General features: G+C 31.9%; 3 protein-coding genes across 9 annotated transcripts; all 3 read right to left on the minus strand.

Annotated features, from left to right (window-relative positions):
- Nucleotides 1–1,842: 1,842 nt before the first annotated feature.
- On the minus strand, nucleotides 1,843–9,384 carry RDR1 (RNA-dependent RNA polymerase 1). Of its 6 annotated transcripts, none has more exons than XM_068606119.2 (5): nucleotides 9,274–9,384; nucleotides 7,181–7,731; nucleotides 4,313–6,198; nucleotides 3,367–3,517; nucleotides 1,843–2,764 (listed from the first exon to the last, which is right to left on the minus strand). In XM_068606119.2, exons 2-5 carry the CDS (start codon nucleotides 7,703–7,705, stop codon nucleotides 1,958–1,960), a joined length of 3,369 nt encoding a protein of 1,122 aa, XP_068462220.2. In that variant the 5' UTR covers nucleotides 7,706–7,731; nucleotides 9,274–9,384; the 3' UTR covers nucleotides 1,843–1,957. The 6 variants fall into 6 exon arrangements, with proteins under 6 accessions (XP_068462220.2, XP_068462221.2, XP_068462218.2 ...); XM_068606120.2 differs by having other exon boundaries at nucleotides 9,269–9,348; XM_068606117.2 differs by having other exon boundaries at nucleotides 9,061–9,292.
- A 2,599-nt stretch (nucleotides 9,385–11,983) lies between these two features.
- LOC137806147 (transcription factor bHLH121) lies at nucleotides 11,984–16,042 on the minus strand. Of its 2 annotated transcripts, none has more exons than XM_068606121.1 (5): nucleotides 15,818–16,042; nucleotides 15,518–15,648; nucleotides 13,281–13,408; nucleotides 12,715–13,191; nucleotides 11,984–12,492 (listed from the first exon to the last, which is right to left on the minus strand). In XM_068606121.1, exons 1-5 carry the CDS (start codon nucleotides 15,913–15,915, stop codon nucleotides 12,334–12,336), a joined length of 993 nt encoding a protein of 330 aa, XP_068462222.1. In that variant the 5' UTR covers nucleotides 15,916–16,042; the 3' UTR covers nucleotides 11,984–12,333. The 2 variants fall into 2 exon arrangements, with proteins under 2 accessions (XP_068462222.1, XP_090156652.1); XM_090300526.1 differs by having other exon boundaries at nucleotides 15,729–15,994.
- A 1,620-nt stretch (nucleotides 16,043–17,662) lies between these two features.
- On the minus strand, nucleotides 17,663–25,318 carry LOC137806148 (putative RNA-dependent RNA polymerase 1). The gene is given in 7 exon segments (XM_068606123.2): nucleotides 17,663–18,576; nucleotides 19,213–19,363; nucleotides 19,822–21,689; nucleotides 22,519–22,627; nucleotides 22,629–23,054; nucleotides 25,020–25,073; nucleotides 25,181–25,318. Coding segments are annotated over 5 exon segments (3,417 nt in total). The 5' UTR covers nucleotides 23,033–23,054; nucleotides 25,020–25,073; nucleotides 25,181–25,318; the 3' UTR covers nucleotides 17,663–17,691.
- Nucleotides 25,319–26,889: the final 1,571 nt, after the last annotated feature.

Raw genomic sequence — 26,889 nt, forward strand, 5'->3', positions numbered from 1 at the left:
CTAATTAGGTACCAATTTAGAAACTATTTATCAATAATAAAAACTAATTTAGAAACCAGTAATTTTTTAGTCTCTAAAATGGTCTCTAATTTAGTAACTATAACAACTAATTATTTATTGTCTCTAAAATTGATGTATATTTAATGATTTTCTTGTAGTGATTCTATTTGTTGTCTTCCTAGAAGCTACGCATCAAAGAAGGTTTTTTTGCCTTCTTATTTTTTTTTATTTAGTTTAAATTTTCGATTAATTGCATTTTGAGAGTTTCTTTAAATTCTTATATTTTTTCATATAAGTTTGGTCAAATCTTTTTACATATATTTTTCTCTTTTATTTTGATACTATTTTTTTTAAGTGATGGCACAGTATAGTCTAACATGAATTTTAATAATAATAAAAAATAACTTTAAAAGAAGGAAAAAAAAAAAAACCTCATTCATCGAATTTGTTTATAAATATCTAATAAAGTAATAAATCACAAATAAACGTAGAGATGTTTAGTTTAAGGAAGCAAAAAACACTGAAATGCTGAGTTTAAGGAAGCATTTTAATATGTTTATTAAACATCATGCTTCCAGATTAATATATATATATATATATATATACATATATATATATATACATATATATATATGTATATATATATATATGTATATATATATATATATACATACATATATATATATACATATATATATATATATATATATACATATACATATATATATACATATATACATATATATATATATATACATACATATATATATATATATATATATTTATAATAAAAAAATAAGAAAGGAATCAACATTATTGTTTGCAGTGTTCACGTTAAAAAGCACATGCAATGCAGAGCTTTTAGGTCATAATTTAGGTCATTCTATCCTACAAATAGCCAAGGAATAGCAGTGTGGGGCTTAGGTCACCCCATTTTTTTATTTTTTTTATGAAAAGCTAAAAAATGTTTATTTTAATTATTCATCTGTTATCATCTATCTTTAAATAAATTTCCCTTTTACTAAAATTTGTTTTTTTAATCATTATAAATTCTAATTTGTTTTAGATCATCTGAATTTAGACAGTATAATTAAAAGAGATTAAATGTGTTAAATATAGAAATTAAAATATTAAAAATAATATTTGTGGATATTAAAATGAATAATTTGTAATTATAAAAACAAAAGGATGATATTTATACAATTTAGAAAGACTAAACGAATAATAATTTAAAAAAAATTAAGTACACAAAAAGCATACTTAAAAAAGCATGGCAATTTATGTTATAATTTGTTAAAACAATATATTATTTTTGGTGTTTGGTCATAATATAATCTGGAACAAATTTTTTTATTTTATAGAATAGTAAATGTAAAACTCATAAAATATATTCCACAAATATGTTCTAGAAATATTTCAAAAAAATAATAATGTGAAAGTCATTTTTAAAAACAGTAAATAGTATTTTCCAAGAATGATGGGGTGCAAGAAGTCCTTTGTTGGGGTGCAGGGAGAAATACCCAATTGAAATTAATTTAGGGATAAATTCTTTCTACACCCAATCTTTTTGAACCTACATCTTACATAGTTATAAATTTTTAAAAATGTCCTTCATTCCGGAAATGAAAATCCATAACTAAAAAAAGTAGATTTATAAAAAATTATTGTATTTTGGAAATAAAACTCCGAAAAAAAAAAATTTGGCTAAAAAGAAAGCCACAATGCAAAAGATTTGTTCTGGAAAAAAACACACAGAAACATATTCCGGAAAAAAAAATTCAGAATGTACTTTCATATGTAACCCATTTTATTTAAAGACATTTTGGGTTTTTCATACTGAAATTAAGTAATTGCCAAATCATTAAAAGCCTAAAAAGCCACATATTTACACAGGAAGTTGTTTACAAGAACATTGAAATATAGGAAAATAGCAACTATGCAAAGTCCAAAGATATCATCAATTCAAATGCAAGCCACTCAATCTGTATGCAGAAGAGTAGTTTCTCATGGACATTTTCTCCTTCTTGATTTGGAGAAGCTGAGGGTAAACACACCATGGGAAACTCAGATAATGATCCCTATTCATCCCTTCATCGTTGTAGGAACCCCAGAAACTTGGATGATAAGTAACATGGTACCATGCAGAAGCTTTTGCATATGCATCATCATCACTGCTTCCCTCATTGAACCAGGACCTAGCTTCTTTCCTTAGGGACCTCACAGCCACATTCACTGCTTCTGCATCCCTCCTTTTGTTGAAGGATTTTGACATTTTTGTTATGTTACCACTCAGGATTTCCCCTTCAGTTTTGATCCCATAGTAGTCCATCAAATTTCCCAACTTGTAGTCATAGTTGGTTTTGTAGTAGATAGCATCATCAACATAATCCATAAAGCCATCAACTTCCATTTCAGTGTCATAGGACCTTCTGGCTACCTCCTGGGTGAAGGATGAAATAGAGTCATCAGCACTTATTTCTTTAACTTCCCTGAAGAGCTTTCCTATCACATTGGGAGATTTGTAGGTGACTTTGTCAGACTTCTCCATGAAATCAGGATACTCTTTGGCATACAGTTCCCTAGGGATAACTGCTGGAACACCAGTTTTTGGAAAGTCAACTGCTGTTGAAAACAGCTTTGCAAGCTGAAGACATTGAGCAGACATGGCTTTTCCTGGTTGGTTGTCTGCAAAGACAGTGTGTGCATTGGCAATTATTCCTAGACTGTCATTCACAATGTAGTTGCAAAAATACTCCTCAACCTCCTGCACAAAGAAACCAGTCACAAACTTCTCTCCAAAATGTTATGCTGCATGACAACACAAGTACAAGATAAAAGGAACCTAGCAAATCATTATGTTGGAATATAGAGGAGATACTAAACAATGAAGATAGTTACAGAAAAATGGGTGAAATTTTGGAGATAAAAATGTGCATGATCACATTGTATATAGGATTAAAGGTTAAACAAGACTAAAAAGGAAGAGTTAATAACAGTTCTAGGAAGTTCTGATTTGAAAGTCTTAAAAATAATACTCCCCATGTCTCATTTCATGAGTAAAGATACTAAACAATGAAGATAGTTACAGAAAAATGGGTGAAATTTGGAGATAAAAATGTGCATGATCACTATGGGAGTATAAAAAGACAAGCTATGCATAATGGTGTTATGGAGAAAGCAAGCACATAATCTATTCTATATCAAGGAAGCATTCCATTATAGTATTTACATGGATATGGATCACTATCTAGCAACAGCAAAAACAACTACAAAGATCATTTATAACAGTAACAGTTATAATACCAAAAACAAATGCAAAGAATACATAAAAAATTGGTTATGGATGTGAAGCTTTGAGAATGATACCTCAATTGTGACATCATGATCCAGTTCTATAGTGGAGGAGGGAGTGTAGTCCATTGGTTGGACTTCGCCAGAAGGAACCAATTCAGGGTCCCAACAAACAAAGTAGATATCTCCATCCAGATCACTTCCAGAACATTCATTTGGATGAGGTCTAAAATATTGAAAACAGTTACTAGAGATTTCATGTTCAACAAAACTCTCAAAACAAGTCAAGTGCAGAAGTCAGAACATACATACATTAATAAATAGAAATATTTTTCATACTGATAGTTGCTCATGTAACACTGAAAATTTGACTACAAGATTATTTCAGGAAACAAGTGAACTGCAACTGCCTAGCACTATAAAAAGGATCCACTATCTAGTGTAGTATTGCAATGCTCCATGAGAAAAGATTTGACACCTTACCAAGAAAAATAGAGTAAAAAACAATGCAACAATTTTCAATATGGCAGAGCAAACAGCATGAAATTTATATTTGTTTAGAATGATTTTCAATACATGCTAAGCAACCCCCCACCCATATAGTGTGAAATTAAATATTTGTTACTTCTAGCCTCTGTTAAAAAGTTGTTCTGTTGAAAATTCATGTGTATTACACAGTAAAGTTATGTATTGTATATATATCCACTGAGCACACTGATAGCTACCCTCCTTTTTCTAGATTCTATCAGAGGAAAATATATTGAAAGGTTATGCAAGAGCATTTGAGAGATAAATGTTAGTGGATGATAATTAGAGGAAAGTTTTAATGTAAAAGGGTTATCTTTCATTTCTACTCATTCTCTAGGTCCCTATAATGCCAGTAAATTCTGAGTTCCAATCCTAGTTTCCCAAATATCACAACACAAACATTTTTTAACAGCCATAAACATATGAAAGAAATGTATCATTCCATAAAATAGTGTTGAAAACTGGTAGAAATAGAAATACTTAAGCATATTACCTTGTTCCTTTTTGAGGGAAAACAACACAGTCCACCATGTGGTACAAATCTGGCACATCCACAGCTTGTAAAACACGCACATCACCAGGGTGCAAGCAAGGGTTTTTAGCTACTACCACCTTACCTACAACCATATAAGTTTTTGGCAAATCATAGGAACAAGAATCATCATCAGACAGATCCCTCAGCCTATTGTTGGAAAACTGCACAAATACTTGACCATATTCCAGAGTACTAGTTTCATCTAGACACCCCATCATTGCTCTTCCCTTCGGAATAAAGATCCTGGATTTGAGTCGCAGTTCCAACAGTTTTGATGCCCTGAATACTTGCAGCATCATTGAAAGGAATGGTTCCTCATTAGGCTTGTAGCCACAAATGAGCATCTCCTTCAGAACATTGGTGATCTCCCCAGTAGACATTAAGTCCAGAACTTCCTGTGCCTTCAATGAATCTGTCAGTATAGTGTTCAGTTGATCCACAGCTTCTCTTTGCTTTTTCTCAAAAACACCATCTTTGATACCAAGAGTGGATAAGAGAGTAATTAACTGCCTATTCAGAAAACATGGCTGAAACTTACTACGACCCAAAACATCTAACTTTGTGTTATCTGAGTCGTACTTCCGCATGCTATTCCTCAGTGATAGCTTATAAGGTGATTCTGGATCAACAGCTACAACTCCTTTGTAACCACCATAACGAATCTGAAAGGCAGATGGAGTGCAATCATAGCCACATTTTTTAGCCACTCTCTTGGCAAATTCAAGAGATATTTTCCCAATACCATCAGAGAAGACATATTCAATTCCACCACAAGTCCTCTTCACATCATGAATAATTTCAATTTCATCCCTACGGACGCTTAAAGTTTCAGTTGATGAACCAAAAGATTGCCCCAGCCTAGCAGCATATTTTGCAACATTCCTAATCCTGCTGAAATTTCCCATCCATTCCCTTATGAAAGCGGCACTGCATCCAGTTCCTGTAGGAGCAAACATCCAGAGAGAGTTTTCCCGCAACTGACTTGATGAGAATGCTAGAAATTCAAACTTCTTATCTCCAATAAGAATGCCATTTTTAAGGATGTCAAGAATTCTTTTGTATACCTCAGTTTTCTTCTGTGCACGTGATGACAAATCAGTTGAAAACATCTTATCCAACTCCTCATCGACAAATGAAACACGTATGAAGTTATCCAAATGTTCATGGAAATGTCGGAGAACACGATTTGAGACATTAACCTCTGGGCCACAAAAGTAAACTTTGCAAGGTGTGATCTGAACCCTGCGAACATATACCAACCCTGCATCCAAAGATATTGTAGGTGACCGTGGATGATGCTTTGATTTAAGGTACTTGTTGTACTGATTAGTGAGCCACTTTGCAGGTTCATAACAGAATTCCTTTGAATAGTACAACTTTTCCAAAGCATTTTCAATAAAATCAAGTGGCATTCTGCGTGGATCAACCAAGCGATAGAAGTCAGCATTGAGTGCAGGTCCTGGAAGACATGCATGCTGAACCAATGAATTGACTTTGAACAGTATGTCGTATGGTATTTCAACACCTTGAGGAGCAACAATGGGGACAAGATTCCAATTTTGAGAAAAGGGTATTCCTATCTGTAGTGTGTATTGCCTCTCACTTTGCTCATAATAAGCAAAAATATTCTTGAAATTTGGTAAATTTTGTTCCCTGGAAAACTCCAAACATATGGCGGAGGACTGTCCAATACAACTATCCTTAGTGAAATCAATTGTTCTGGTCCATTGGTCTTCAGGGACATCTTTGAAGAAGTTGTACAATGGATTATCAAATATACTGACAAATACATCTTCCGAATACGTTTGTACGCCGTTTTCAAATATCCGGGGAGCACCAAGTAACTAACAATTGAAGCAAAATAAATAGTTAAGCATTTGTCAATTACAGCAATCTTAGTAAAATACAAAGAGAATCATAGAATTTGACAAGAGTTCATAATGAAACATCGAGTAATTGGCTTTAAGTAAAATCTAAGGATATACATATTAAGTTAAGTTCTTGGCTTGTTTGGCACAAATCAAAAAATTCACACAAACTGTAGAAGAAATTATATGGAATAATTTCAATAGGAACAACTTTCTCAATATAAAAGGGTAACAAACAAGTATAATAGTTAAAATTTGAGAGACAAATAAGCAACTACTTCGATTTGGAAGAAAGTATTACATTTACTCACAGAAAGAAACATATATGATGATAAAATGTAGGAAAAGATTCACAAATAAAAGCATGTCATGCAATCCTAAGATTAGGAGAACTAATTACATATAAATTGTAGAACAAAGTTAATTTTCAATATAAGAGTTGCCAACTAACTTCAAATGCTGTGACAATAAATACATTCCTTCCTTTCTATCTTGATTAATGTGTAGCCAATAGCCATAAATGTCCCAAGTTCACTAAACTTTGATTTTAATTGCAGAACACCATCTTTGAACATTAAAACCACTTCTCCTTATCACCATCTCTTGAACAAAAAACCTAAAATATTATTTTCTGTATGAATACTCCATAATCAACACTCACAAATGTGTTTCCTAAAGATAAACTAATCTAGACCATGGAATAGAGGACAAAATCTTATAAAACTCCATATAAGAAAGAACTAAGATATTAGAGATAAGATACCCTAGACCATGGACAGAGCAGGCCACAAGTTTAGCAAGCAATACTAACAAGTTAATAATATCATACTCCAATTGCAGATCCCTGAATTCAAAACCAAACAATGTATTTGTCATGATTCTACACCAATTCACAGTAACATTAAGTCTATTAAGAAATCAAATTTGTCTTAAACTAATAATAAACAAATTTGACTACCTGAACAAGGAGATAACATGCAGTTCTATTCCGTGGTCGAATCAGCTCAACCTTCCAAATGTTCTCATATGAAAGCTCAAGTCTATATTGCACAAGGTTATGCGAAAACATCAACTGCACCTTTCTCTTTCCACTCCCAAAAGTTAGACTGACATCCTGCATTTCCTCCAGAACAGAAAATACTTCTTTCGAAATCGGGCAGCCAAAATACACTTTTACACCTTCTAAACTAGGCAAATTCATTCCTATCTTTGAATCAATATCTTTTTCCAGTACCCGAGCTTTTAAGAAGGCGGTTCCATACCGCAGTGTTCTCAAAAAGTTATTAGCTATCGACATCATAGATGCAGCATACTCTTCTGTGGTGAATTGAATAATAGCAAATGCTCTTGGAATCCGACCTTTGCCATGCCTTATCTTCATCATCGCAATAGTTCCTTTACCAGTGTAATTCTCTACAAAAATCTTTACATCATGCGCTGTCACAGATGTAGGAAATCCATACAACTCAATTGTTTTACCCATCCTAATTGCTAACTCTTTTGCCTGACCTGGACAGAAGAACAAGAAAAAAGTTAAAAAAGGAAACAGCAATGCCACACGGATTAATTATAAGATATCCATTTATATTAACAAGGAGATTCATAGATTTCTGATGAACAAAGCAGTGTAAGTTTATGCATGTTATTCAAGTAAATATACAACTGATAGAGAGGCAAAAATAAGAACAACTGATGCCAAGAACAAGTTCAAGCATTAGCCTGAATTCTCAAGATGTCTTTTGAATGAAAGAAGTGAGTTAGATCATGAGTGCAGGCAAAATTATTCACTCCTTCTCAATACAGATTTTTTCATCCATGCTATAAAAAAATGTGAAAGACAATTACACTGTCAACAACTTTCATCAATCTATCTCCAGTTGCTATCAACAAGTACAAAAAGGAGACCCGGTCAAAGAATTTATATTTCCAGAAATTACACAAAAAGAACAAGCTTGACAACAAAAATATAAACCTTAGGATAACAGAATTGCAATTAAATCAATGGTGTATAGACAGAACCGTAAAATCCTATTCCTTGTCTTCTTGATATGTAGTGAATTATGCTACTAGTTGTAATTCATGGTGTGGATTCAAGCATAAAAAAGGGTTTTTGTAAAGTACAGTTAAAAGTAAAAAAAAGAAGGTTAAAGATTAACAACTGTTTTAACAATGACACTGAAAAAAATGAAAAATAATTCAGAAGGAGATAGAAATCAGTTAAAACTTTTTTGTAGAAAATACAAAGGTAAAAAAAACTGATATGTAGAAATCAGTTTTCTTTACATTTTTCTCTTCTTTAGAAATCCTTCGATTTTTTCCTCTCTACCTTTCCTTTTCCTCTTCAAAACCCGTTCTCTCTTCCACCCCATTACACTCGAAAATGATGCCAAACTCTGTATTTTCTTTCAGAAAAATATATCATAGTAAAAACTAATAAAGAAAGAAAATGCCATTAAAGTGTGTCCACCTCTCGGAACACCATCAGACATCTATAATCATGTGGTATAAAGTCCACCAAACAACATTCTTCTAAAACAAAAAAAACAGATAAATAAAAGTTTATGATCAAACATGTCAAGAAAAGACAAACAAAAAACAAAGAAAGAAAGTAGAACAAAAATGCAACATCTTGTTAAAGAAAAACAAAAAAATCTTCCACACTTGCAACCATCAACACATTCTCGGTGTAAAATACAGATCATCACACTTCAGTCATTCAACCATGAGAAGATACATTATTATCAAAGACAAGAAAAGTTTTTGGAATATGGGTATGCATTATCAAGTAATCATGATCAACCCCACAAGAAGAATGAACAAAAGAATAATGAAAATGACCCAATATTGAAGACTGAAGGTATCAGCAATACCAACAACACCAACACTTTCACTGCTTGCTTGTAGTATAGAGTGCTTGGAGTATAGAGTGATTGAAGAAACTTATATAAATTTTCTATCAATAAACTTCTGGAATAATTGAGGTGTGAATTTGTAGTCCAAAAGACACAAAAATATTAACGGTTCATTTGTATAGATTTCGGTGTACCTTACCTCACGAGATACTGATCTCTTTCAATGTCTGTTTGTGCAAGCAAACGGCAGACAGAGCGAAAGCAAAAAGTAACAGACACAACAACAAAATGGAATATTCATTTAATTGTTGTCATATAACAATTTTACACAAAATATATATTTAAGTAAATTACATAAAATTAAATTTAAGAAAATATATATTTGTGAAATAAAGTGGGTCCATAGAAAAAAAAAAGAAAACATTAGTAAAAGGATAATTAAATAATAAATTGAATAATCCAATAATAAGATGCACAGTAAAGTACTGATCTGTACAAATGGATGAAACATAAACAATGTTTTTGTTTTTTTCATTGACCAATCAAGCACAACTCCTTCTTTCATAAGGAGTTCATAACTTTTTCTGCACCAACTATTCACTGACTTGACTCTGAAAAATACTGTGTAAGGTTGAAGCAAAAACAACTCAATTCCATCTCACACTGGATTAGGATTGAACAAAATGGGAAAGTAGTAAAAAAAAATAAAGATAAATAAATAAAAGTTTATTAATAATAATTTTTAAATTATATTTAATTAGTTACGATAATCGCTATTTAAAATTTTTAGTAATTAATTAGATACAAATTTAAAATTTATTTATTAATTATAGAAACTAATTTATATATCAATAGTTATTTTAGTCTTTAATTTTGTTTAATGATGGTTTATCTTTAGGTGGTTTATGGTTATTTATTTTCAAACAACTTAGAACGACAATTGCTTATTTTCAAACTATTTTGTATATCTTTGATTTATGATCATTTGATCTCGGATAACTTTTGTATAGTTTTGATCTAATGATCATTTGATCTCAGATACTGATTATGCATAACTTTGTTCTGATGATCATTTGATTTCAAATAACGATTTTGTATAACTTTGATCTGATGATTGTTTGATCTTAGATAGTCATTTTATATTGCTTTGATCTCATGATTGTTTGATCTCGAATAGTAATTATGTATAACTTTGATCCAGTGATCATTTGATCTCGAATAGCGATTATAAAAGAGTCATTATCTCGCGTGTGTTGTAGGGTCAGGTTGCTCTACTCTTTGTAGTTTCCTCTCTTATTTGTGTCTTTTCTTGTACAGGATTTAGATCAACTTTGATGTTATTATCATTATTGTTCTTATTAAAATTAGGTCTCCATCCAAAATATTTCTTTAAGCTCCAAAATGTAAAAGATTCTTTAAACTTAAATTTAGATATTTTTTATTCAATCGATTATTATTATATAAATATCCAAGTTATAATGTTCATATTTTTTATTCTATCAGTTATTATTATATAAATATTCAAGTTATAACGTTGCATCTAATTTAGATATTTTTTATTCAATCAGTTATTATTATATAAATATCTTTTTCATATGATTTGATTAAATTATATCATATTTAATTAAATTGCTTTTGATTTGATGGAATTTTATATTATCATAAATCTCTCTTTATATATCTGAATACAAATTGGTCCAAGACTAAATTGCATCAAATAATTGGTGATAGAGAAAACTAAATTAAGCATGCAACCACTAAATTTTATGACATACAATAAAAAGTCACGTAAGTATATATTATTGTCATAATTTAATCAACATTTTTTTTGTTTTATTTAATTTTCAATTATTCTTTAGGAAAAACTTGAGTTTCTTAAACAAAGCTACTTGAGATTCTTTGTTTGCTTGTTTTACTTTTTCTTTTTGTGAGCAAATGAAGTAGGACTCCTTGTAGCATAAGTATGAATTACGGGACTTTGAGTGTTGACTTACAAAAGGATAAAGTTAAAGTAATAAAATTCTTTTTCGCATAAAGTATCTCAGAATATGTAATAAAAAAATTATATAGTATAATGAGTTATTAATAAATTAATTTCTTTAAAGATAAATTTAAAACTAGATAATCTTTTAATAATATCTTCAATCTTGAGCATGATATCTTCAATCTTGAGCATGGTTGGGATGAAATTTTATTTCAATGTGCTTGGATGAAATTATTTAAATCAGTCATTTACGCTTTAAATTTTTCTAAATGTTTTTATTGGGAATTTTAAAATTTCTATTAATTAACGTGAATTATATATATTATATTAAAATATGTATACTTTGTAATTTGTTTTCACTTAAGGTTTTGCTTCATATACCTCCATAATTACTAACTTCAACCTAAGAAGAAGAGAGATAAAACTCTTCCAAGAAATCTAAAAAGTTTGTTATATTAGAGGATAAAGACAGTTTATATACTCATTTCTCCAAGGTGTCTTTTAAGAACAAGATTATGACGAAACACCAACATCCAAAACGGACAATACCGTAGCAGTTTATATATATATATACTCCTTTCTCCTCCAACTCTCCAAAATTATGACGGAACACCAACCTCCAAAGCGAACAACCTCATATACTGACCCTAATAATATTATCTCGAACTTGGACTTAAGGTATATTATGGGGTGCAGTTTCATATTAATGGGATGTAGGAAGAAAAAGCCTTAAATTCTTTGCAGTGAATTGGAGCTGACACAAACAATTGAAGAAAATCTTGAATCTAAAGGTGGACGTTTTGGTGCCCTCAGTGATTAAACTCAAAGGCTAAGATCCAACTCCCATGAGATCATAGAAAAATGGAGAGAAAGTCACAGGTAGAACAATTCACCAAGTTTTGTGAGTACTCAAATGCGAATAATATTTAGTATAAAATGCAGATAATATTTAGTATAAAATGCGAATTTATATTTACACAGTGATGAGAGGTTTTCAAGCACTCAAATTGCTCAAAGGTGGGTTATTGTGAGTAGTTTGAAACCTAGATGTAAGGGTTACAATGCTGTAGTAGTTAACCAACGAATATACATCTATACTACATCTTTGACCTTCTCTTTTAACTACTCTTCCATTGGTCATTTTGTTTTAGAAATTATGGAATCTATTGCCACATTATACTCAGACTAAGGAACAAGTATCAATTGGAAACTAAGCTACATATATATATGACCTTGTATGGTGTGATCAAATGGTACAAGAATCCATATACAATATCAGTTATCAGTCTTTGGAATGTCACCCACACTGTTGGAGCTATCTTGAAGTCCTTGAGACGAAGAATAATGGCTTGAAGCACTCCCAGCACTGCCACCTATGATGGTTCTATCTTCTATCACTGAATGCTTGCCCTTCCTTCCTCCAGAAGTGCAACCCTACAGAAATTGAAAATAATGTAGTTAGTTTGAGCATTGAGGCAACTTTAATTTTCAAGACTTGGTTAAAGTTTCTTAATACTTGCAAATAGGACATTGTTTACTTTTAATCAATATTCCTGAAGATATCATCATATGAGATGAAAATTAAGAATTCTCGACATGTGAGGACTAAATTATATTTTAAAAAAAAATCATGAATCCAGATTTTTTGTAACCTACCTGTTGTGTTGATGATGATCCAGGCATCTTGAGTTCAAGTTCTGTGGCCACATCGTGAGATTTGCTACATCTTTCAGCATCACTACTAGGCCTTCTATCACCCGATGACTTGCTAAAAGATTCCCTTTGGTTGGACACATGGGACGTGGAAGCATACAGCACAGATGGTGGCTCAACTGGGGCATTAGATGGAGTAGAATATGGGACGTACATTGAACAAGGACTAGGAATGTGATGAGGGTTTTGATTTCCAAAGAAAGGAAAAGGTTGAAGAGATGGGTGGATCGAAATTGGTGCAGGAGGGATAGGTATAGGAAGTGGATAAGAGTAAGGTGGATTAATGACAACAGAATGGTCAATTGCACTCCATGATGGGAACATGATTCTCACTCTCTGCTGATACTGGGCATTGAGATTTTCTATATCAGATTTAAGAGATGTCTTCTCTTCTCTGAGTTCATTTTTTTCCTGCATTAGCTGCAAATTATAAAATTGACAGAAGGAATAAGCAAACAGAAGATAGTGCTGTAAACTTGTGATGAAATTTAAACAAGTAAGAACCTTACTTCGTGTGACTCTTCAGAAAGTGCTTTATGTTCAGTTTTAAGCCTACTAACTTCAGCAGCTAAGTCCTTTAGCATTTGGACGGTTTCAGTAAGGATAGTTGCCTTGTCATTCTTGGGTCTATCCGGATCTGTATTAGTTCAAAGAGCATAAATATCTCAGTAATGTTATGTTATAAATGCTACATCAAATTGGTAATATATGTTGGAATGGACATAAAAACTTGGACTATATGTGTGTCTGTATAAATATATAAATATATATTTATATATATCCTTACTAAAGATGTCTATACAAAAAGAAACCCTGATTCTTGGAGGCCTCAAAGTCAAATATACTATACAATAACCAGAAAAATTGTAACACCCCTGATTCTTGGAGGCCTCAAAGTCAAATATACTTAAAATTATAAAAGAACTACTTGCACTAGCCATTTACAGCACGAGATCAAGATTCAAAGAATGTTCTTGTTTCAGCTATCAGCACAGAATCAGTCATATCAGTAGGTTCTTCCAGCAAAGATTATGACTAAAAAGGTGAATTGTGTATATTATCCACACAACAGACATGCTTTTATCCATTATTCGCCCAACTCTTGTCATTTAGTATTAGATCTTAGGCAATAAATGAGATTTTGAAGTTTTTAAGGGAAATAAATATAAACTTTTATCCATTTTCTCCTCCTGTCACTAACCAGGGGATCGACTATGTATCAATCAGATTTCTCTTCCTTTTGACTTTATGATCTGTTAGGGATTAGGTGAATTTGAGGCTACAAAATAAATAGAATTTAACTTCTGTCCACCATCAGGATAATTATTTTTACACAGTCAAATAATTAAAATAACCATGGATATGACTTTTGAAATAGTTATTACAGAATTAACATTCTTACAATATGTAATTGGAAACAATGCAAAAACATTTATTTATTTTTATTCAACAATAATCTTGCCGGGTAACTGAAGGCATATTGCAAAAGATGCTTCTTATACGTTGTTTCTACATCCCCAGCCAATAAGAAGAGTGGGTACCATACTAGTTAAGAGGGGATAACAGTGACTTCGAGTAATAATAGACTATGCACTCAAAGTATTAAATCGTTTCACATGTCAACCAATCACAAACCTCTATGCAAGGTAAGTTTATTGACTTTAATAATAGTTACCTTAATGCTATGCTTGGAAGAGATGGAAGTGAGAGGAAAGAAAATATAAAGAAAGAACGGATAACAATTTTTTCTTGGTTTGGTAGGAGAAAAAGTGAGGAAAATAATAAGAGAAATGACTTCAGACAAAAATTCAAACCTTTTATAAATGTTAAATAAAGAAATATAAACAGAGAGAGAATAAATTACTAATGCTTTGTTCAAGGTGGTTGTATATTTTTTTTAATTTAGTTTTCAAATGTAATTTTCAAATCAAAACGTGTTCGGCAAAAAAAATGAGTTGAAATTATTCATCTCAAATTTGAAGCACTTTTACCTCTATTTTCAAAATGAAGAAAAATGGACTTTATGAATTTGTCTTTTAGTTTTAAAATGCACACTCTTGATACCTTTGGCAATGACACTTCTCAATGGTGTCCACGTTACCACCACCACCACCACCAAAACCAACACCGCCACAACCACCACTACCTCTACTATCATTATCATCATCATCTCCACCACCACCATGGTCATTGCTACTACCACTGTTACAACAACCAAGATCATTGACACTGTTACTACCTTCACCTACACCGTCACATTTTTGCACCAGTACTGTCACTGTCACTGTCACTGCTATTATATTCATTGTTATTGCCACTAACACCAACCACTGACACTTCCATTACCTCTAGTACCACCACTGCCAACTCAGTCACTACCACTACCATCATTATCACTACACCGTTATCCCCGTTACCATTACTACGACGAACAACATCCTCTTCTCCACACCATCACTATCAACATTCCCTTAAACTAATTTTAGCAGAACAGAAAATTTCAAACTAATTTATTTTAAATTAAAGGTTAAAAGAATAATTTTCAAAACTAGAAGAAGTCACCTTAAACTAAGACAAATTTTTAAAAAAAAAAAAAAAACTTAGAACTAAGAATCTTTTCAAACGGATTCTAAATGAACCAATCGATGAAAGATTCTCCGGAAGCAAAATCAGTCCTAAATTTGGCATCCGAAAAAAAATGAAATTGTAAAAAAAAAAAAAAAAATTGTTGAATGAACCAACGAACCTAACGTGTTTCCCAACTCCTGAAAGTGTTCGTTGAGTCGATCCCTTCTGAGTTTCTCGCGGTCAGCTTTCAGAACCTTCCGTGAGGCACTCGGATCCTCCTTTTCCCCTTCACCCGTTCCTTCTCTCTCCCTACACATAACACAACACTTGAGTTCATAAATTTTTTTCTGAAAACTCTTCTTTACTCTAAAATTTGATTTTCAACCTACAATTTTGACCAATTCAATTTTCTTCCATATAAGCGTCAATACAAAATCCGATTGAAAAGACGTTTGTAGTGAGTAATTAGCATCGAAACCTGAGTGTGCGGAAACGGTTAGAGGAGGGAGTGGCGCGGCGGAGCGAATCGGAAGCGTGTTTGGGTGTGGTGGAGTGTGGTGGATTTGGATGATCCATGGTGGGGTTAGGGGCACAATCTGAATCTAATCCAAAAAACGGTTTTGAGAGAGAGAAAGGGATGAAGCGTGTGCACTCCACGAGCCAGCGCGGAAGCCATATATGTCCAAATTCGGTGTTTGTTTTGAAGCATGTCGTTTTCGGGACACCTGGTCCTTGATTAGGACCTACTGCCTCACACGTGTGACCACACGTAAGTTGACATTAGACGCATATATGTCTCTGCAAGCTTGCTTTATACTTCTAGAACAGGTTTTTTTTACGATAGTGGAATTTCTTTTTCTTATTTTAACAAAACTGGGTTGCTTTTAAAAAAAAGTTATAAATTTGGATAAGTGATGCGAATTTGACACAACTTTGTCACCTTAATATGAAGTTGTGCTAAGTTGGTATAATTTCTGTCACGTTAATTAGATTTTATTTTTATAATCTATGTTAATGTTAATTTGTATTGTACAGATTTTTTAAATAAAAGCTTGAATTATAATAAAGAATAACAGTTAAAGTATCTCTAAAAAACTGCGTTAAATTATCTTAGAAGAGAAAATGTAATTATTTGTTACCTGTAGAGATGAGGAAAACAATGGTTTCAAGATCAAGGTTCTCAATAGTAACAACATAGTATCTACTTTGGTGTCTATGTACTCATTCGATATTTGCTCCCTCAGCTTATTGAAACTCTCGATCTGTCTATCGCAGTGGGGTTGTCTCACCCACTTTAATCAACGCACTAAATTCACTTCTTTCACATGCAATGGTCACAAGTTTGCAAGTTCTTCCTTTGTCCTCATCATTCATGTAGAGTGAAGGGAAGACCTTCAATTTCCAAAGTGCACCCCATGACAACTTTAAAGTACATCTAATATTCACTTACAAGCGTGCTTCAAAATAGTGTTGCAAGATAGTCATTTTGTTGACCAATTTTGACCCATTGAATGAAGGAAAAAAATCAAACACATTTGTTAGCGTGAATGAGGCTGAGATGCAGAGGCTCATATGCAATTAAATAGCAAGCCATACTCCTTTGCCAATGAACCTACACTCCTTTGCCAACCCACGTTGTTGCCAAACCACGTTGCAAAAAAAGAAATCTTATTACCAACTACACCTCTAACCTACTTGTGAAATCCATCTTTCAGTTCAATTTGTAGAGTTCTTAGCTGAGTCCTGCTAACTCACACTGATTCTTAGTCTTTATAGTACATCTTGTAAGTTCCATTAACCACAAATTACAAATTGTGTAAAAATAACAAGCTAATATAATGTAGTAGATGCTAATCTAATAACGTTTCTTCAGCTACCACATTTCACCCACTATAAATACAAGTGGGTAATTGTCCTGGGGCCACTAGTTTTTTATTATTGATCCAAGTAGTGGCTAAGTGGAATTTTTTTTTCCATCAACCATTATTGTAAATGTACACATTCCTTGAGTAAATCAATTTTCATCACAAGAAACATCTATTTTTTTCCTTATAAACTTATTTTTTATTCATTTAAAACTTGCTTTTAAATGAAACTCAGGTCTTACATGCTACCATTATGCAAAAGTATGTATTGACAAACTCATTCATAAATTGAGAGAAAAAGTAAAAGATGAAAATGAAATAAAATTTTCTGTAATTTTAAATTAGTTTATTTATAACTTGAAAAAAAATAGATAGATTAATTTTAACTTAAAAAAAATTCATTTTCTTAAGCTTTTATGAAAAAGTTTCTTCAAGTAAGACAAGAAGGAATGTACATGAAGTAAATGTATATCTTTGAGCTACATATTCAACTCCTTAGATATTGTACTATTATCCACAATAGGAAGAAAAACAGCAACAGAGGAATGAGTTTCAGTATTCTCCAGAACTCCATTGAAAAAGTTCTCTGTCTTACTTTCTCCTTCTTTATCTGAATGAGAGTGTCATGCACACACCATGGGAAGCTGAGAAAATGATCCCTCTTTAGCCCTTCATTGTAGGACCCCCAGTACCTAGGATGATATGTAACATGGTACCAAGCTGATGCTATTGCATAGGCAACATCACCATCATCAACTTCAGAATTTGACTTGTTTTTTATCATCACATTGAACCAGCTTCTAGCTTCCTTTCTTAGAGACATCACAGCATGATTAACTCCTTCCAAGTCCTTTCTTTCTCTGAAGGTTTTTGACATTTTCAAGATATTGCCACTCATTATTTCTGCTTCTGTTTCTATACCATAGTAATCCATTAGGTTCCCCAGCTTGAAGTCATACATGTTCTTGTATTCACAAGCACTTGCTGTGTACTTCTCAAAGCCTTCAATCTCCATGTCACTGTCGTATGATTGCCTTGCCACTCTTCTTGTGAAGGGTTTGGTGAGACTCTTGTGTTGTGCAACATTCTTCACCTCACGATAAAGCTTTCCTATTATGCTATTTGATTGGTAACTTGGTTTATCTGGCTTTTCCATGAAATCTGGATACTCTTCCACGCGTAGATGTTGTGGAACTTCTGCTGGCACACCAGATTTTGCAAAATCAACAGCAACTGAGTGTAGCTTTGCAAGCTCAATGCATGCAGGGCTCATAGCTTTTTGAGGATCCTTATCAGCAAACACCGTGTGTGCACTTGCAACAATGCCCAACTTGTCTTTAACTATGTAGTGAGCAAAATACTCCTGAACTTCCTGTAGCCAGATAGCGATATGTCATTGCCAACAAATTAAACCATAAGAAAAAGCTCTCAGATTGTGTTTAATTTCTATACAAACAGTGTTGGAGATCCATATTGACTAAACCGGTTTTATAAAGTTAAATTAGACTTAAAGTTCATTTCTTAATAAGCAAGAATCGAGTCAGGTATATTGTGGAGGTTTGTTTCACTCTTTGTCTAAAGTAGTTGTGCTATATGTTCTCATAGATTCACATTTTTACTTTTCAGGTCCAAGTTTAGATTAAGGCATAAAACAAGATTTATAACAACAATTTCTGAAAAGAAATCAATGCCTATACTTTTTTGATAACATTGCTTTGTGCTGAGTATCATTCACTAATCCAAAGTCAGTCACCTTTTCAGACATGTAAAGTTTTATAAGAACATTTTATATCAATGTTTCTCTATTGCTATGTATATTTCCTCTATTTCTTATTTGTAGTTTGTTAGAATGATTCCCAACTGCAAAAATACAGCATGGATTAACCTAACTAGTGGATGGAGTTATCTGATAGACAATCTTTGTTTTTCTCATAGGAGGTAAAAATTTATGTTTGCTGTGTTCTTGATTCCCTCCCTTCTATCAATTGTACTTCTGTTAAATCAATACCTGTAATGTAACATCATGATCCACATTCACAACTGGAGATGGTGCATGATCCATGGGATTTTCCTGACGAGGAGGAATAAGATCAGGGTCCCAGCTGACAAAGTAGATATCTCCATCCAAGTCACTTCCTGAACATTCATTGGGATGTGGTCTACATGAAAACACAAATGAAATCAGAAAAAGCATACACATTGAAAATGTAATCTCTTCCATCAATTTGACATGGTAGTGGCTGAAAGGAACACTTGGTAGCTAATGAATAGGCCAACTATTCTAGGAATCTGTGAGCAAGAATGAAAAGAAAATCCAAGACAATGTTATTGACTTCTTTCATTGAATAAAGTCCTTTTCATGTAATCACAAAAATGCATTGAAAACCATTCCACCACCCTCAAGAAATTGAGCTTGTCATAATTTAATTTCATGCAATATGCTAAAACTATACTATGTTTTCTAAACAGAAATTTAGGTACATTATGCTATGTTACATTGAAAATAAATTATTGAATTGACATGTTATGTGTGAAATTTTAATCTGAAAACACTTGGATCAATATCTTCATGTGTATGCTGTTCTGGGAATAGGAAATAGTAAAATGGAAGTCATACCTTCTCCCCTTCTGTGGAAAAACAACACAGTCCACCATATGATGCAGAGAAGGTACATCCACTGCTCTTAAAACTCGAACATCTCCCGGGTGTAGACAGGGATTTTTGGCTACAATTACCTTTCCCTTAACAATATGTTTGCTTTTGTTTGATGCATATCTGTTAGAAGAAAGAGAGGACATAGCAAGAAATTGCTTATTTCTTTGGTGAGCTATCTGCACAAACACCTCTCCATATTTTAGAGTCCTAGTTTCATCCAAGCATCCTAACAATGCTCTTCCTCTCTTAACAAGTATCCTAGTTTTGAGCTGCAGTTCCTGTAGTTTTGATGCATATAATGTTTGCAACATCATGGAAACAAATGGTTCCTTATTTGGATGAAAGCCACAAATGAGCATTTCCTTCAAAACCTTTGCAATCTCTCCTGTGGACATATAATCTAATACCATCAACGGATTTCTTGACAACATTTTAAGTTGATTAAGAACTTCCCTTTGTTTCTTTCTGAAGACTTGATCCTGAACCCCGAGTGTGGACAAAAGGGTGATTATTTGACGATTAAGGTAACAAGGTTTGTATTTGCTCCATGCCAAAACATCCAAATTTGTGTTTTCTGACTTGTACTTGCACATGCTCTTTCTTAAGGACAGTTTAGTTGATGAGGTAGGATCAACAGCAACAACACCTTTGTACCCTCCATATCTGATTTGAAATGCAGAAGGAGTATCCCTACAACCACATTTCTTAGCCACTTCTTGAGCCAATTCATAAGATATCTTCCCAATTCCATCAGAGAAACAGTATTTGTTTTCACCTCTTCTGAATTCTATATCAGGAATAATTTTCACTTCATGTCTTTCAACTCTCACTGTTTCCCTGGAAGAGCTGAATGATTGACCAAGCCTTGCTGCATACTTGGCCACATTTCTGATTTCATGAAACTCTCCCATCCAGTTTCTTATATCAGATGCAGTAAGTCCAGTTCTTGATGCAACCATCCACACAGAGTTATCCCTCAACTGACTTGGTGAGAAGGCAAGAAACTCAAACTTCTTATCACCAATTTCTATGCCATTTTTAAGTGTTGCAAGTACCCTCTCATGAAGCTTTGTTTCTCTGTCCATGCTCACAGAAGATGAACTTGGCACCAAATCTGCTGAGTGTAGTTTTTCCATGTCTTCATCAACAAAAGAAACACGAAGAAAGTTATCAGTGTCTTCAGGATAGTTTCTCAAGACACGATTAGAAAGGTTCACTTCAGGACCACAGAAATATATTTTGGATGGAGTTACTTGCACTCTATGCACATAGACCAACCCATCATCCAATGAAATAGCACTAGATACTGGAAGTAGACCATTTTCTGAGTATTTCTTATATTGTTTCTCCAACCATTGTGCAGGTTCATAGCAGCACACTTTTAGTTGATCTAATTTATGCAGGGCACTTTCTATGTATTCAAGCTTTACTTTTCCAGGGTCAACCAGTTGAAAAAAATTGATGTCAATTGCCAACAGAGGAAGACATCCACACTGAACTAGTGAGTTGATTTTGAACAAAATTTTGTATGGTAAGTTGAAGCCTTGTGGAGGGTTCACTATGGGAACAAAATTGAAGTTAGAAGAGAAACCAATGTGTCTGTCAAGAGTGAAGACACTGTCATCAACTTCAGTATAATTACGATAGTGCTGGTTGAACTTTGGAACTTCAACACTTTTTGGAAGCTCAATACATAAAGTAGGAGATTGTCCGATGCTGCATGATGGGGTGAAATCTACTCCTCGAAACCAATGGTTGTTGTCACAAGCCTCCTTAAAATATTTGCTTTTGGAAACATCTTTCTCATAGATCAGAGGAGCGTTGCATAACTAGCATTTGGAAGAGAAAGTGGAAGAATAAGATTTCTTCTCTGTAGTCAAGCTAAAACTACCAGAACAAGATTCATGTTAAGGTAAAATAGTTAAGTACTTAAGTTTTGACCTATGAAGCTCAGACACACCTCTTAAATGACGTGTCCACACGTATCGGACATTGATATTAGTAGGAGACCAATTCAAAAATATTTCTTGGATTTCTGACAATTCTAATACGGTTCTAAAATAATTTAAAAAAGGAGAAATACAACATTAATTTTCAAAAAAACTCAAATTTATTATATAAATTTTTAATATAATTATAAAAATATAGAAAAAATTCTTTTAAACCAGCAATGAGAAACATCTTTCTACGATTAAAAAAAAAAAAAAACTGAAACATATGCTACATAGGTTTTGACATGGTGCTGTGGAAAAGAACAATGCAGAAAGCATTTTCTGCACTTTCATGATACTTCTGGGGCATTATTTTCATGTCAAATAGAATATAAGTGACACATATGCATATGCAAGAACAAGCAATTATGAAGATGAACTATAAGCTCTATTATGAGGTCAAATTTCATCTTAGAATGAGTTGATATTTGTTTAACCAGTCTGACAAATATATAAGTTGCACTTCAAGAACTGAGTTAATCAATGTGAGACTTCCCAAAAAGGGTGATATATGGATATATTTGCCAATCTTAGTTGATATGATACTTGAAAGAGCATATGAAGTTATGACTTGTGGATGTGTACTTGTCCTTGTTTCTTGAATCTTTTCATAAGGATTTGGACACCATAAAGAAAAGTAAGGGATCGAACAATGTAGAAAACTAACCTGAAAAAGGAGGAGCTTCTTGGTCAAATCATCTGAGTGATGCAGCTCAATACGTGACATACTCTCAGAAGAAATCTGCAGCTTATAATCCACTGACAAATAATGGAAATATAAACATCTTTCTCAGTCTGAACCCGAATTTGACTGAAGCACTTTGATGTTCCCAGAGTACACTAAGTTTGTTCTTGGATGTTTGACATCCAAAGTGCACTGCTATGTCATCTAGGCTGTGAGAAAAGTTTCTCTGCTTTGGCAAAATGTCATGTTTTATTTCTGTAGCATTTAGAACATGGTCACCATATGATAGGTTTTGAGTAACTAAGAGCAAGATTGTTTCAACACTTTTTTTGTCTGTAAATTTAACATTAACATGTGTGGTAGGATCTCCTTCTTTGAGCTGCTCAATCTCCACAGCATGAACAGTTTGAGGGCCTGTGTTTTGTTCCAAAAATTTCCTCACCTCTTCAGCTGACACTGTAGCTGGGAATCCATGCATTTGAATTGTCTTCCACATAGTGTTCACTTGATTTGTTTACCTGAAATTTAGATGTGAATGGAAAATAAGTGCTCAATCATTACCAGATCCTCTGAAAGAACAAAACTAGATCAAAATTTAGGAAATGTATATTCTTAAACTAAAAAGGATTCCAATATGAGCACGATGCTAGCTGGAATAGGATGTCTAGCTTATATAGCAAAAATTTCTATCTATTGCTTCTGGGGTGTTTGTTCATCTCTTTATTCTTGGAGATTCTTAATGTGATTTGGTTTATGTAAAAGGGTTGAGATACCCTTTTATATCCCTCTTAATCTAATTTCATTCTTTGCTGATAAAAAATAATTAATAATGAAAAGAATATTGTCACCAGATAAAGGTGTATCAAGAAAGAAACTCAGACTTCAAATGTTTTTTATTAAAAAATCAAATCAAGTATATTAGAAGTTCCATATTGATAAAACTAAATAAAATGAGTAATATATAAGAAGAAAATCCACAAACTTACATTACCTTAAAATTTTGAATTGAAAATGGTTTACTTATTATTCATAAATCACATATACCAAGTTCTTCAAAGAAATTCTACTACTTTGTTAAAGTCATAAATAAAGAACATGATGGCAATCTATTTGTTTAGCTTATGTTGCATTATTTTTTCATGCATACATTTATATTTTTCCTCCATATATAAATAAAATATATTGTCATCATCTTTAAGAACTTTTTTCAGAAACTACTTTTCTAGTAATTTTGTCCCTTATTCGAATTATCATTTTCATCTTGAATTTCAATAATATTTTTAAATTACCAATAAGTAAATGTAGTCTTATACTGCAATATGATTTTTTTATCATAAATATAAACTATAATTTATATTTTTAAAATTATTTATATACTATAAATCATAATAATAATTTATAATTTATATATTTAATATTATTTATGTATTCTAAATTTCAATTATATAAGATGAACATTTATTCAATGCATTACTGTAGAGGAAAGGCTACTTGTTATAACATGATAGTTTAAAGAAGGGAATGTGGTCTACCAATAATTCTTTGCTTGGTGGGAGAGAGACAGAATGGAGTGTATAATGGATTTGAAGAATAATAAGTACTACATGGAGACAAAATATATCACTACATAACCCTCAAGAACACTGATAAAAAAAATTTCAAGAACATCATTATATTTCTAAATTTCAAAATAAAACAAACCATTGCCAATGTTTAGATTTTTTTTCTTGTATAGAAAGCAATGAGTAATGAACATTTCATATAAGAAAGTCAAGACACCACTTTCAATCTAAAACCTTAAGGTAATAAATAGGTCTGTCTCTTTTCTTATATACTATTTGTATGGTCATGGGTCAAGCTCGGTAGTGTTTATGGGTGAATCATTTCTGATCATAGTATTTATGAGTGATGGGACAGAGATCATGGTAATTGACAGATACGCGAGATCAGAGTTATCATGACTTAATGCGACTAGGAAACGGAAAGGAATGTATCCAGCATAAAAGACCGATCATCAAGACACAACATTCTTAAGGGCTAGAAATCACTGTTTTTGACTTAACTGTATGCTCTAGTAAGGACACATCTCTCTTAACTAGAACACTACTCTTCTAACTCATTTCTACTCAACCGATATCAAACTTACTTAAAGTGAGATCAACTCACTTAAAGGGAGAGAAGAGAGGTAGCAGGTGAGAGAAAAGAGGGAGTTGTTGAGATAGGGATGAGAAAAATGAAAGGGTGTGAAATGATTCTTTGCAAAATGCATTGTGGTGAAAGATTTTTTACTCACACTGTTACTACTTGAAATTGAATCTTAACATAGGAAGATGTTTCATCATGAAATAGTTATACATAATTTTCAAACTTCAAATTCTAAACACTTGTATTCTTTACTACTGAAGTCATCAAAATAAAACCATGCAAATTCAATTCTGTGAGAACAACTACAAGAGATCTGGTGCATGTTATACAACACTTACTTGTAGAATGTCTTGCAGAAGGCCAAAAAGTGCAGCAGCAGCAGCAGCTTTCAACTAAAAACATGCATTTTCATAGCTCCAAAGTAATTAAAACCACAAAAAGTTGAAACATTAAAACATAATTTACCAACATGCAAGCTGAAAGAAAACTCAAAGTGTACCTCTCTGGTTTGAGAAACCCAGAAGATGCATAAAAGAACAAGAAGAAATAGTGCACTAGACAATGGACCCTTTTCCCTAGAGATGGAATTTGAAATGGCTACTTAACTTTATATGATTGTTAGAGTGTACAAGTTTTATTTATCACAATCTCTTCCATTTCATTCGACAAAAAGCTCTCTTACTGATTAAAAATTAATATTAATATTATAAACATTTTACCCCTTTTTTATAAGCTATCATGAAGGTATAGTTAATATATAATTGTTAGAAATTTTACGTCCCATTGATATCATTGATATAAGAAAATTTTATAGTATATAATTATATAATGATTTCGTAAAGTTGAGTCAATTTAAAGTTTATTTTTTAATAATAATAACTATAATAATATTAAAAAAAATCATTAAATAATTATTAATTTTAGTGAAAAAAATAATTAGTTACTGTATTGATTAAATTAGAGACCATTTTAAAAACTAAAAAAATATGGTTTTTAAATTAATTTATATTATTGTTAAATAATTTCTAAATTGATATTTAATTAGCGATCAAAGTTTCTGCTACTAAATTTAGAATCTGGTAGCAAAAACTTTGGTAGTTAACTAGATACCAATTTAAAAAGTATTTATCAATAATAGAAACTAATTTAGAAATCAATATTTTTTTTAATTTATAAAATAATATATAATTTAGTCAATATAGTAACTAATTATTTTTTATCTTTAAAATTTGTTTTTAATTAATTATTTTATTGTGTAATAATGCAAACTCAATATATTTTCTATTATGGAAAGTTTTTATATTTTACATTACATTTATGATAAGAATAACAATATTACTATATTTTCCATTAAATCAATGGAATATTTATATATTTCCCATCTACTTCTTTATTTCCTTACAATTTTATTATTTTTTTAATTATTTATGTATCTTGCTATTTTTTCATAAATAAAAAATAATTTTTGAGTCCTTAGTTTTGTGTACGAGGTATATGTGCCTTGCCTTTTCCTTGATAAGAGGGCAAGTATAGGAACCAGGATTCTCATTCTTTTCTTCACTTTCATACTTTGGAAAAGTCCAAAACAACCTCAAAGTCAAAAAGAAACTCAGAGAATAAAGCTCAACCTACCATTTTTTTTTATATTCAGTAATATCAAAAGTGAAAAAATAGAAAATTAGAATAAAATAAAGTTATTTAACATTACAAAGAAAATCATTAAAAAGAAATTAAATTTAGAGAAAAAAATTAATTAGTTGTTATATTGACTAAATTGAATACTATTTTAGAGACTAAAAAAATTATTGATATCTAAATTAGTTTATATATTGATAAATAGTTTCTAAATTGATATTTAATTAGTTATCAATCTTTAGCTATCAATTTTAGAATCTAAATAATTAGTAGCTAATTAGATATATCAATTTAGAAACTATTTATCAGTAATAAAAACTAATTTGGATACTGATAATTTTTTTAGTTTCTAAAATATTATCTAATTTAATTAAATATAATTTCGTTTTTGTTATTTACGTATACAGATTAAAATGTAGATACCAGTACAATGTGACACATCTAATTTAATATGAATTTTTAAGTTCCAATATATTATTATAAAGGTTTTAAACTCCTTTAATCACTTATGATTAATTTAATTCAATCTTCATGGTAATTTTACGAGATAATAGAACAGTGGAGTACTAAAAG

This window comes from Phaseolus vulgaris, chromosome 3 (genome assembly GCF_051622355.1).
Source record: "Phaseolus vulgaris cultivar YP4 chromosome 3, ASM5162235v1, whole genome shotgun sequence".
NCBI lineage: Eukaryota > Viridiplantae > Streptophyta > Magnoliopsida > Fabales > Fabaceae > Phaseolus > Phaseolus vulgaris.

Coding starts and splice junctions, on each gene's coding strand:
- RDR1 (XM_068606119.2), bottom strand. CDS start 7,705: ATGGGTAAAACAATTGAGTTGTATGGATTTCCTACATCTGTGACAGCG. Junction 6,199..7,180: donor CATGTTATCTCCTTGTTCAG/GTAGTCAAATTT, acceptor TTCAATTGTTAG/TTACTTGGTGCTCCCCGGAT. Junction 2,765..3,366: donor ATCATGATGTCACAATTGAG/GTATCATTCTCA, acceptor TTCTTTGTGCAG/GAGGTTGAGGAGTATTTTTG.
- LOC137806147 (XM_068606121.1), bottom strand. CDS start 15,915: ATGGATCATCCAAATCCACCACACTCCACCACACCCAAACACGCTTCC. Junction 15,649..15,817: donor AACCGTTTCCGCACACTCAG/GTTTCGATGCTA, acceptor TGTTATGTGTAG/GGAGAGAGAAGGAACGGGTG. Junction 13,192..13,280: donor TTTCTGAAGAGTCACACGAA/GTAAGGTTCTTA, acceptor TATAATTTGCAG/CTAATGCAGGAAAAAAATGA.